We start from the raw sequence: 13,223 nt of genomic DNA on the forward strand, positions 1-13,223 counted from the left end.
GATACAGTTTCAGATATATAAGGACTCAGTTTACTTTCCAAAAATTCTCTCTGAAAACTTTTAAAGAATTACTATAGTAAGAAGAAAAAAAATTCTCTTGGAAGTAATTGGTGCAAAAAAAATGATGAGAAAAGTTAATAAAATATATTAAGTATTATTAAAATATTTTTTAAACATTTGGACCAAATTCTAGAGTATATCAATAGAGAAATTGATAAGGGAAAGGGAGACTAGGGATGAAAGAAAATGAACATTATAACAAAATGTGAGGCAGCAGGAATATTTTATTTGAAGTCTACTATATAGAGTGGGATGACAGCAAGGCAGGGGAGTTTAGGGGTGGAGGGATTTCACAAAAAGGGAAAAGGACTCATGAATATGGACAACAGTGTGGTGATTGCAAGGGAAGGGGGAAATAAGGAGACTAAATGGTAATGGAAAAAATACAATAAAAAAAAAGAAAAAGTAAACACTAAAAAAAATAATAATAAAGAATGGTATTCTCCAGGGCAGTATTTCCAGGATCCATGAACAGGACAGGAATAATAAAACAACCCAGTATAATAATATATGTGAGAATAAAATGTAAGATTCCAGATTTTGAGTCCTTGAAGTAAAATAAGAAGCAGCAATTGGAAAAATTAGATATCGATGAAGGGACAAGAATGAAAACTATTGAGACAAATGAAACATTTAAATTGTTTTCTTCACTCTGTACGTGAATGTAAAAATACGGTAGAAAGGATAATACAGTACAGAGTTTAATTATTGAAATTACTTATCATTTTGTCCACACACCTGTAGCTACATTCCATCCCTAATCTGAGCCAGCTCACTAATTCACTCTGGATTAATTACACTACTGCCTCTGTGAATTGTACTGGTGTCATTTCATCAGCTTGTCTATTGGGTAGAACCAAGACACTCACTGTTATCTCTGTTATAAAGACAGCTTTCTCTGCATCACAGCTCTTTCGGATTTCTGGGCCCATTTCCAGCATGTGTGTGAGGTTTCCCCAGACCCACAGCAAGCACATCTCTGGGCATCAGCTGGGTGTCCTACAACTCAACTCAGTTCTGATGCTGTTTACTGGGAGATAGCATGAGGTTCCACAAACTAAGGGTTCTGTCCTACAAGACCACCCCTCTTTTCCCCACTTCAGATGCCAGTCTCAAGTCCAGGTGCTTCTGACGAACAGGCTACAAATTGGAAGTTCCAATGATCTCTGACTCAGAGCGCCAATTGCAAGTTCATGTTGTTACCTCTACTTCTGACTGACTAGATTCCAAGGACCACCTCCTTGGGTTTGATTAATTTGCTAGAGTGGCTCACAGAACTCAGAGAAACCTTTTACTTACTAGATACTTACAGTTTACTATTGGTTTATGATAGAGTGATGTAATTCCGGTACAGCCAGATGGAAGAGATGCATAGGGAAAGTTATAGAAAAAGGACTGGGAGCTTCCATGTTCTCTGCAGGTGCACTACTCTCAAAAATCTCAGCAGGTTCGCCAACCAGGAAACTCTCTGAAGCCCATCCTTTTGGGTTTCTATGGACCCTTCATTATAGAGGCATGATTGATTCACACTTCAACCCCTCATCCCTCCTTGGAGGCGGGGGTGCTGCTGAAAGTTCCAACCTCCTAATCACATGGCTGGTTCCCTGGGAAAAACCTGCATGACCAGGGTTACCAGGTACTTTTCAAAAGTCACTTCATTAACATAACAAAAGACATCTTTGTTGTGCTCCTCGAAGGATATTCCAAGGATTTTAGAGCTGTGAGTCAGGAACCAGTAGACAAACACCAAATATATATGAGGAATATATTTTGCTCATCTGAATGACCAAATATATATTTCTTATAAATCATAATATTGCGACAACACTGTTTTACTTTTTTTACAAGACCAGTGCTCTAACCCCTCAGCTATGGAGGTGTTTACTTTTTTTAAACTGAAGTTTGCTTAGGTTACAGTGTCAGTGCTTTTCCTGAACAGCTGGTGTGTTTTTGTCAATAATACGCTAACAACAAATGTTTATTAATTGGGTATCTTCTAACAATTTTAGCTGTTAGAGTTTTAGAACCAATTAGTAGTGGTACGTACTAACTCTACTAATGCCACCCTCTATGTTTTTTCAACGTATTTTTCCTTTAGTTGGATTTCGTCAATGATGACCCATCTTGCCTTGTCAATTACCATTAACTGTGGGCTGAGATATTATGCTGATTTAATAGCACACTTTCATTAGCAAGGGGAACATTATCTCATTAAAGCATATATCTAGAGACACTTCTTTATTTCAAAAATGTTAAAAGAAGGCCCTGGCTGCTGTGGGTCAGTGGATTGAGTGTCGGCCTGCGAGCCAAGTGTCTCTGGTTCGATTCCCAGTCAGGGCACATGACTAGGTTGCATGTCAGGTCCCCAGTTGGGGGCGTGAATGAGAGGCAACCACACAGTGATGTTTCTCTCCCTCTCTTTCTCCTTTCCCCTCTCTCTAAAAATAAATAAACAAACAAATAAATATTTAAAAATGTTAAAAGAAGAACAAAGTTGTTTCTTATAATCAAACATGTTAATCTTGTCTTCCTGCTATATACATACATTAAGTCAACTCTAATTTTTTGAAGTAGAACACAAATTTAATTCAGTAAAGAACCCTGTAGTTAGTTATTTCAGTTTCTGAAGAGAAAAGCAGCCTTAGTAGGCAGCTGTATGTTTTGAAGGAGATAATTTACCACGCTGGGATTCCTAGTGGGTAATAAAAAGTTGATTCTTCCAAAAATATATTTCATATAAAAGCATATAATTATCACATTGCCACATTCAAACAATAAGGTTTATATTCTGGAGATAAGAGGGAGGAGACATGTTTAAGCTTCCATAAGTAATTCCCTTTTCTTGGGTTTTGGAAATAAAAGTGATTGTCTACTTACTGGATCCTTCAGTGATGCTGCTGGCAAACGAACTTCCCCCTGTTGAGCTGCATCTTTTGCCATCTTTGAATTGCTGCCTCCTCCTGGCCCACTGGTCTGTTGCTTCCTCCTGGAAACCATCACTGGCCCTTGTACCTCTTGGAGCCAATTCTGGAAGTAAGTTGAGGATGCTATTTGTTTCCAAATTCCAGTCTGGGTTAAATCACATTATATATGAAAGTAAGGCATTATTTCAAGATAGAATTTCAAATATTCCAATCTTTAAAGCAGAATCACTGTAAAATAGAACTAGAATAATTTCACTTACCTTCTTCATGATTCACTTTCTGAACTTGTTTTACTTAAGAGAGAAGAGTCACATATTGAAAAATTGATTTAAATAGAAAAGGGGGATCACCACCCATTGCCTCAGCTGGATTCAATTTGACAGATATTCCCTAGGCACCAGCAGTATACAAAATTTTATATTAATTAGTTACCCTGGAGGATCAAAGTGCAAATAAATTGTTAATTATGTCCTCTGAATTCTCAATAAGAAGACAAGATATTATTACCTAAATAAGTTATAATACAATCTATGATAATAAGTTTACTATTGAACTCAAGTCTTTTATGGTTTGATTTCCATTAATCACAAGAATAAAAATTTCGTGATACTTTTCTTGCTGCATGTGTTGGTTCAAAAGCAGGAAAAGAAGAAAAAATAGCCATAATGCATGAAGGTTTTGGTAATTTTATATCTGAAAAAGTAACAATAACTTATTAATAAATATCAACTTCAAAACTTCTGCCTTCTGTCATCACAAAGCAACAATCCTGTGTATTAATTAAAAGAAAGAAAATTACAAATAAACTAATTGCAATACAAGCAATTTAAGATAATAACTAAAAAAACTGAAATAAAAGTAAGCCTAAATAGAAGAGCATGTAGTACCTAGGAAGTAATTTGATAGGTTAAAATTAATATTTTACTTGCTTTAACTTTTTGTACTGTATGAAAAGAAAAATAATATCAATTTAAAAAGGGACCAACTATTAACCTTTATTTTTATTCTATTCCTTCCAAGAGCAAATGAGTTTTTAAAATTTGGTCTTTGTAAATTAAAATCTAATTTATCAGTATTAAAGTTTGTTCTCAGAACTATCTAAATAATAGATGGGATATATTCATAAATAAATTATCTACTTTATTATTACGTATCATTATTAATGATCCACTTGCATAATCATTTAAATTTTATTTGTCAGGGTGAAAGACACTGAAGAGAGAAGAGTCATTATCCAATTACATTCATTCTATATTTACTATCGTTCACCTTTTATATACTAATTTGCACTGTGCTGGTTACTTGGTGTACACTTATGAATCAGATGACTGCAACTTTACAGAGTAGTGGAACTTTAAAAAATGTTACAGAATTGGCCCCTGGCCATTTTCTCCAATGCTCCTTAGATATGAGTATAGTTCTACTATTTGTAGAGATGGAGAGCCCAGGTTGATTCTGAAGACATCCATGAGAAGAAGAATTTTCTAATGTTAAATATTTTACATCTAAAAGGGATTCTTTTCTGAAATTGCTGGAGAAAAAGGAAGTTTACGGGTCTAGGAAAGTGATGGAAATATGACCTTGTGATACGGTGGGAAAAGTGTTTGTCTAGGATGTTTTCTTACATACTCAAATAAGGAAAAAGTATGTGCCCTACATTATGTTTTGAAGTTTTATTTGAGAACCACTTGTAATGCCCACTGACTACAAAGCATCACTTCCATAGTCCTGCTTGTTATTTATAGAATCTTATGTTTGCAAAAATATAGTGGTAATTTGGTCCAACCATTCTTATATGCTTAAAAACTTCTACAAGATTTCTACCAAGTAGTCACTTAATCTAAGCTTGAACACTTCCCAGACTCAAAATTGCTGCCTGTTTGCTATTTGAATTAGCATAATCATTGATACTTCAAGGTGGTAGAAAGATTTTCCATGGTGAACTGAGTCTATATCCCAGTAACCTTTATTCACATGTAACTCTCTCCCTCATTCTGTAACTATCCAATATATGTTTATTGAGCCATTCCAGGAATCAGGCAATTTGCTTGGGGCTGGAATGAAGACACTCTAGTTTCTTAAGGGACTCTGTTAAAATACACACTGTCACTTTATAGGAACAGTATGTGAATCCATTAGAGAACAAACTAATATTTTATCAAACCTGAGTGTGGAAGGAGAAAGCTACCACTTTAAAAGGCAGAGATGGGCCTGGAAAGTGAGCTGGAAACCAAGGAGAGGAAAATGCAGATCTGGGAGGAGCCTGGCTGGAAGGCAGCTCGGGCACTGCAGCTGGACCCTGGGCCCTGGACCCTGGACTTGCTCATTGCCTGAGAAATGTTGAAATGGGCACAGGCGTGGAAAGCTTCCAATATCACCATAAGTCAGCATGTTGGAAATCATCTCAACAGTTGTATTCTGCTACCAGGAAATACATTTTTTTCATTCAACTTTACATCCCTGGTGCTTGGCGCAGACTTAGGGACAACAAAGTTTCTCAGAGCTGCAGTCCTCTTTACCTTTTTGCCTTGGTGTGGACTTTTGGAATCACTTCTTCCTTAGCGGCACAGGGAAATAGAATATCTTATACAATGCATATGAGTTTTGTGTTGTATTACATACAAAGGGCTGTTTAATTGTAAATATTTCTATGCCATGTAAAATATTGTTTCATTCTTCTCATTATCTGTTACTCCCTCAGAGTAGCCTAGTTTTGGTTTTCTCATTTTTTTTTTTTTTTAAATGACCGAGTATTTCTAAGGCTACTTGGGCAGAGGTTTTAAAGATATATTTCGGTCCATTTACAGTTGAAGAAACGAGTCCCTGCAAAACCTCTTTACCCAAGAATGTACAGACCTGACCTGGCAGAGGAAGAACCAGAATCTCATTTTGAGGGATTCAAGCTGATATCCTGTCCTTTTTGCCACTGGCTCTTCTACCTTCCACCATACCATCCCCTACCATCTCTTGTTTATTTAGTTTGGAATTTATAGATTGCTTAGTCTGCACAGTCCTCCAAGTCATATAATCTAGATGTTTCTATATCTTAAAAATACATATCTCCAGCTATCTTAAAATTTCAAACAGCCTGGCTGTACTAGACCCGCATTCTTATTCCCTTAGGACACTGCTTCCCCTAGTTCCTCAACACCCCATTATTTGTCCCAGGCAGCCTTCTCTACTCATTTACATTACATCCCTGGCCCCTGTAGGCAGTCCTGATTGTGACCGCTAATGTAGTGAATTCCTGAGAAGTACAACATGTAAATGATATAGGCAGCATTCATGTCAGGGATTCTTAATCTGAGGTGTGTGGCTAGACTTAGAGGAGTTGAAGGACCCATCTGAAAACATAAGCATAAGTTTGTGCTTATATCAAATTTATAATTTTCTGGTGAAACATATGAAGATATCCCAGTTTCTCAAAGCAATCTACACCCTGAAAAGATTACAAAATCTTGGCCTGAGGTATCAATAGTGTGATGACAATCGTACTGAATAAAGTATAAGAACACTCATAGCTCTAGGAGAGTCAAAGCCAAAGCCGCACAAAATCTATAGATTCAATGTCTTTTAATACAAACATTTAATTTCTGAATCATTTTCCTGCTTTTTTTTATTTTTGTATGTGAACAGAGGTTTGCACAAAGAAACCTGACGTGACTTCTCTGAATTCATTCTTTCATTCAACCAATATTCATTGAGCGTCTCCACGATAGGGCTGGCACTGTTCTGGTGCTGTAGATACAGCAACTATCAAATCATAAAAAAACAAAAAAAAAACAAAAAAAAATCATACTCTCATGACTCCATTCTAGTGGGAGAAGACAGAACAAAAGTACCAGTAAAATATATAGCATATTAAGAAGTGAAAAATGCTGTGTATGGAAGTAAAACATGGAAAAGAGGTAGAGTACGCTTGGGTTGTGATGGAAAGGGCTCAGATTGCAATTTTAAATTGTGTGGTCTGAGAGTGGTTCACTGAGAGGGTACCCTGTGAGCAAGACTTTGGAGACATGAAAGTGAACCATGTGGGCATGTAGGGGAAAGTGATTCAGTTTGTGGGAGCAGCTCAGGTAAGGGACTGATGGAGGATCTTGTCTGCCAGGTTCTAACAACTCAAGGATGTCAACGTGGCTGAAACAAAGTGATGGGGGAATGAGGAGTGGAGGAAGAGTAAAGGAGCAAGAGTTATAGGAGCAGCCTTTCGATAATCACAGTAACACAGAGAACCTATAGCAGCAATTGTTCACCAAATATGACGATTTCAAAGTCTACTGGAGTACAATATCAGCTTTGGGAGGATTCTGACTTGAATTATTGATTTTCTTAAGGAAAGATGCCTTGTTGGAAAGTAGTCCAGGGAGAGACATATCATGGGAGAAGAAGAGCCACCCTGGGTGGGAAAAATATACATCTAGGCGAGCATGTGTGTGCCCTGGAAGACACATGTGCTCTTATTGCAGGTCTGCTTTCTTGCAAACCTAAGTAATTATAGACTGAACCTAATGCTGGGATTAATGCCATTCATCTTGGTATTTGGAGCTATGCTGGCACTGGGAAGCAGTCACTGTGACTGATGGATCTTTGCCTTAGGGTGCTCATATTAAACAGAAGACTATATAGATTTTGTGTTGTTTTAGGGCATTTATTCTCCATGCAGTAAATTTCACATTTGATGCCAACACTTACGTAATTGACTGTGCTTTTTGTATTTTATTTTCACTTCTAAATTTTGTTAATTCTATTTAAAAAAAGAATAGAACAACAACAAAGAAAATATAGCTTCACAATTAAGTTATGTCATTCCAAATTCCATTTTTGGACAAGTTAGGAATGTTACTGGCAGTATAAAGTTTTTATTTGTTCAGGATATGATTTAATATACAATGTGTAATAATGCTAACACTAAATATAAAATATTTTGGACTTATGGAGAAAAACAACAAGGGCTTTTTATGAAGTGACCAAAATGATATAGTATGGATCCAAGATTGAAAGCAGACAGGCAGTAGTATGCACTTAGGAAAAAGCTTCCATCTTAGCCCTCTTGAGGTCTGGAAAGTTTCTGGGTTCTATCAATGATTTGAGCAGGGCCAGTCAATGCACAAGGGATGTCAGAGGTCTGCTTGGGTTCAGAGGCCCCATGGATGTCTCAGTCAGGATTAGCCATGGCCATTTCTGTTTTTTGTCCTTTGCCTTAATTACTATTCCATATGGCCTCCTGAGACATGTATACCATGCTTCTGTGACACCACAGCAAGGTTTAAAAAACACATTTGATCAAAAACACATTTTTCCTATTCTTCTAAACTTGCTTAGCTTGCAAGAAGGAAAGAAATGGTAGATTATTGAAGAATGGCAAAAGGCTAATGTCTCTTACAAAATTGATTTGGCAATACATCAACCTTATAAAGAGAAATTGATTTTTTTTTTTTTTTTACTTTATATTAAACTGTAGTCTTGGTGATTTTGTTATGCACCATTTATGGGTGGAGTGGGTGATATATGCTTGCCCATATTCATCTAACTCTAAAATACTCAATATATCTTCAGCAATAAAGAAAAAATCCCAAGCAATAAAAAAAAAAAAAATGCCCTCACATTAAGACTTTACAAAGCTCAAACGTAAAAATAAAGAAAGTGAAAGATTCTGTGTAGCATACTGTACCTTTCAAAGCCTTCTGCTTCTGAGGTGAAAGCAGTATGTCTATTTGGTGATAGTAATTTTCCTGTGGGTCATTTTTATCTCCTTCAGAATCTGGCCTTATTGATGCAATCCTTTGGCACTCTGCTGCCTCCTGTTTAAAACTGGTTAGTCCAAGGTTTATTTCATCTTGATGACTGTGTTGGTCTGCATCACTGGTCGGTGGTTTCTCAATAAGAAACAGATTATCTGCAGCACACCCTGCAGAGCTGAACTCAGCAGTGTTTGGTGGAAAATCCATTTGAAAACAGACTTCATCATGATTCTCATTTGATAGGTTTTCAAAATCTCTGTGGCATGTGTTCTTTACCACTGGCCTTATGAGGAACTTGTCTCTTTCAACATTTTCCAGAAAGCTGGGTGACTCTTCAAGGTTTTTCATTCCCATGGGACAATTAGAATCAACCGTACTTTCTTTATCATTTTGAATAATTAATCTTTGCTCTGACTCATCGGTTACTGAGTTCCTGACGGGCACTTTTGGATTGCTGGGGGCTGCTGTCTCTGCATGACTTGCCTGGGACTCTGTTTGGCTGCTCCTGCTGAGCGGGCTCCCGGCAGTGAGGCCACCGCAGGGTGCAAGGCTGGGAATTGGACACTGCGTGCTCTTCGTTTCCAGTAGCTGCTGTGCATTTGTATGGCAGTCGCTAAGCAAAGTGGCTTTGTTCAAGTCTCTGTCAGTCACATCAACTTGCTCTTCCTCAAAGTCTATCACAAATCCGGTACAGTGATCAGAGGAAAATGTGTCCCCAGGGGTTTCTTTAAGTTCTGAATGTCTGGTAGACCAGTGGGAGGGACAGGATGGGGTGGAAGGCTCCACAGTATTTTGACTGGAAGGGAAAGATTTGGAATTTGAGTTCTCACAGTATTCTGCAGGTGGAATTTTGCTGCCTTTGCAATAAACATTGGCTGCCTTTTCTATGCGCTTCACACTCAGAGAAGATGAAGAATAAAAGTCCTTGCCATCTTGAGCTGCGAAGATGTTAGTACTGGTACATGGCAAATAATGTATTCCTTCTGTGCTTTGCTGTATATATGAGTCTGATGTGGTATTTTTTGGGATATCAAAGTTGATTTTTCTGTCTCTATCTACGTCTTTAGGATCCTCAAAAGGCATTTTACTTAAGTCTATTTCCCTTAAACTTGCGGTTTTTAGAACATCATGTGAAGTAGGAAAAACATTTTTTGAGAAGAGTCTCAGCTTCAAAGTCATGTTTCTTCTCTGGGGTGCTTTGACTAATTTTAAAGTCCTTCTGCTGAGAGATGGCAGATTCTAAGTCACAGTCATCTAAGATTGAGGATAGTGTGTCCGGCTCATTCTTCCTCTCAGAGGTTGAGCATAGAGAAACCACAGCTGTGCTGTGATTCTCTTTCTAGGCAGCAAACACAACAGAAGAGACAGGAGGACAAAATAAACTCTGATGCTTATTTTCAAGCTGCCAATTTCTAGGCAGCCTGATACTTGACTGCGCAGAAGACCTGGAACGTTCTTTAGGGGTGTGATCAGAGGATGCATTTCTGTGTTTAACTGTTTCCCCCCTTATTTTAGGATGAATTATATTAATTATATTCTGTCTATTACTCATATATTTAACTTTAATTCCTTTTCCTACAATGCTAACTTTCAGAGAGGGACTCTCAGTTCTGGCAGTTTCTCCTTCGTATTTAGATGGAGCCTCAGATTTTATTTCTTCCCTCAAAATAGTCTTGCATTTAGAAGAGCAGCTTTTGGAAGAGTAACGTCTTTGAATACATCTGACAGGGTAACACTGGTGACATTTTGGACATCTCTTTTTTGTTGGGACCTGCATTTCTGTTTTACAGAAAAATCTCTTCTTGTATGCTCCTTGAACATTGAAATCCCCACGTTTTACTTGTGTAATAATTTTTCCCTTTGCTGGTCCAAAGCCTTCTACTGTGTTTGGGAAATCCTGCTGTGTAATTTTTCCTGATAATGATTCTTCACAGTCATTAAATATGACCACTGGTAAGACTTTCTTTAGGTGATGAGAAGTGGATGGAGGAGAATCATCATTTTCCTTCTCCCTACTTATTTTGCTTTCAGATGGAGGTCGCTTCTTATCTTTAGGGAGAAAAGAGGAATTCTGCTTTTCATTCATAGAAGCGGATGTATGCTCATCTCCATTTTCCTTAGATTTCCCTAATGCCCCAGTTTGATGAAATACAGCCTCTGAGGTGTCTCCTTTGATTTTCTTTTCATGATCTTTTACATTTTTTTGGCATGCTTGATTAGCAGCAGGCTGAGGTTCACCTAAAGAGGAAGGGGAAAAAAAAGTTTCTGTGTCCATTTAAAGAGCACATGTTCCAAACTTTAGGATGAAATTCAATGCATATTTTTTATCAAGTATTTTGAATAACACATTTCTAGTATGTCAAGGTATTTCCCACAAAATTCATTAATAATATCTTATTTTAACTCAATTATCATAGAATGCAGAATGTCACTTGGTAGTTTTAGGAAGTAAGAATATAATTAAGCTTAACTGTAAAACAAAGACTTCCAAAATGGGTGAAATAACAATTTCAGAGCAAATTTAAGAGACTTCTTGATAAAGAGCAAGTTTCCATGATCAGGTATTTGAGCATAGCATTATAACACCAATTATAATACTGATAATAATCAAGCTCAATTTAATTTGAGATGGTATAACAAATAAACATGTGGGTAAAGTGAACAAAAGATACCTCAGTATGGCTTCTAGACAGAATGTTAAATGTTAAATGTGATAGCTTCTGTTGCCTTGGGTAGCAGCTTTTTATGCGACAGAGAAGGTGTTCTAGTGTCACCAGATCCCCTCATTTTCCAGAACTAAACTAGTCTGGATTCATTATATGAAAGCTCCCAACTTCTGGGGATTGGCTCACACTTTGACAAACCCTCTATATAGATGCAGGCCAATATATTTAGGCACCAGCTTTGATCCAAGAACTGCCAGCTTGCAGCCTTTACTCCTCTGTTTTGAATTGTTAAAATATTTTGCTATGAGACATTTGTGAACTTGAACATGAGCTACCAGATCTTGTGTAAAAAATAGTGGAAAGAATATGAAGACCTCAAATTATGTTTTAAACTCTATCTGAAAGAGTATTTGCGGAAGAAAAGAAACAAGAATGGGCAACAAGTAAATAATGATGTCAGGTAAACCTATGAATCAGGTGTCCACAAGGGTATTTTTAAATAAACTGATTAAGCTAAAAGTTAAAAAGGATTATTTATAAATTAACTTGAAATGTTCTTAATTCAAATATGATTTTATATATACATATATATTTAATATAACATGTAAAAATAAGCTTATATAAAGAGTAAATGCATAAATTCTCTTTAACAGGAAATAGAAAACCATCCCATCAAAATTTGGCTAGAGGTGGCATAGAAGTATGGGATGCAGAAAAAAAAAATTGCTGCTTCAGAATCAAATAAAGAATCATAGGTTTAGGAATCATAACTTGCCCTCTTCAGGAGAGGTATACAAACTTCTGATTTGACACATATGTTCTCCAAGCATACTAAAAATTCTAACCATTCCCATTGGTCTCTCTTCTAGTCTAAGGGAATGGCTTTTTTTCATGGCAAGTACTGAAACAATTTCCAGCAGAACTGCTTATAATCTGAGAGCTATAACAAGAAAGTCATGGGAGAAAAGACATGGAGACATATCTCTCTGAAACCCATTTACACTGCAGCATGTACGCAAGAGCAGTTTATAGACTGATGGACTGCCTTCCAGAACTGTAGATTACAATCTATTCTTTGAAAAAAACACCCTCACGCCAAGAGCAGTTCAGTTTATAGCTCTTTTCAATTTTATAATTTACAGCCTCTTTCAATTGACTACACTTCAGTTTCTGCAAGTAGAAAGATAAAACTGAGACATTTACATGATAATATATTAGACACAGATTCTAAGAACAGAAGTCTTAATAGCCTTTGTATGAATAATTAATACTTTATTTAAGTTTTATTTCACAATACATTTATCATTAATAATTAATGCAGAAGTATATACATAACAATGATCAAAGTTCTAAATCATTTTATAACATTTATATGCATTTATCTTCCTACTTTTATAAACAGTCATATGATAGGGTACATAGCTGACTAGTTCATTTTATACATACTTATAAAACCAATGAATTAGACATACATATTGTGGGATTCAAGAGTTTCCATTCTTTATAGGCTTTTCTTCTTTTTCTCCTCATTTTCAGGAGCTGAGGGTCTTCAGCTTTCACTGTCCTTTGAAAGCATAAAATTTGAAATTATTTTCCACTCAGAATTTAGTTTTAGTAAAATTACTAACTCACTACATTGCCAACTTGATAGCATAGTATCTTTCTGTTATTCCACAGTGTTCTCCTGCAAATACTGGAGAAGTATAATTATTATTATACTTTATGTTTTTGTTTAATTCTACCCCAATTATTTTGTGCATTATTTTATACCACATGAACATTCAAACATATGTTTTCCATATGTGTAGACTTGTAGAATAAAAATTATAAAA

General features: G+C 36.4%; 1 protein-coding gene across 1 annotated transcript in view; it reads right to left on the reverse strand.

The window, feature by feature from the left end:
* LOC150008774 (uncharacterized) overlaps positions 1 to 12,921 on the reverse strand; it is a 100,672-nt gene extending 87,751 nt beyond the window's left edge. Inside the window, 4 exon segments of the mRNA XM_090279324.1 lie at positions 2,938 to 3,129; positions 8,656 to 9,883; positions 9,885 to 10,963; positions 12,864 to 12,921. Of these exon segments, the coding sequence (XP_090135450.1) occupies positions 2,938 to 3,129; positions 8,656 to 9,883; positions 9,885 to 10,963; positions 12,864 to 12,921 (2,557 nt within the window).
* Positions 12,922 to 13,223: the final 302 nt, after the last annotated feature.

This window comes from Furipterus horrens, unplaced genomic scaffold (genome assembly GCF_987537825.1).
Source record: "Furipterus horrens unplaced genomic scaffold, mFurHor1.1.pri manual_scaffold_5, whole genome shotgun sequence".
In the NCBI taxonomy this organism is placed as follows: Eukaryota; Metazoa; Chordata; class Mammalia; order Chiroptera; family Furipteridae; genus Furipterus; species Furipterus horrens.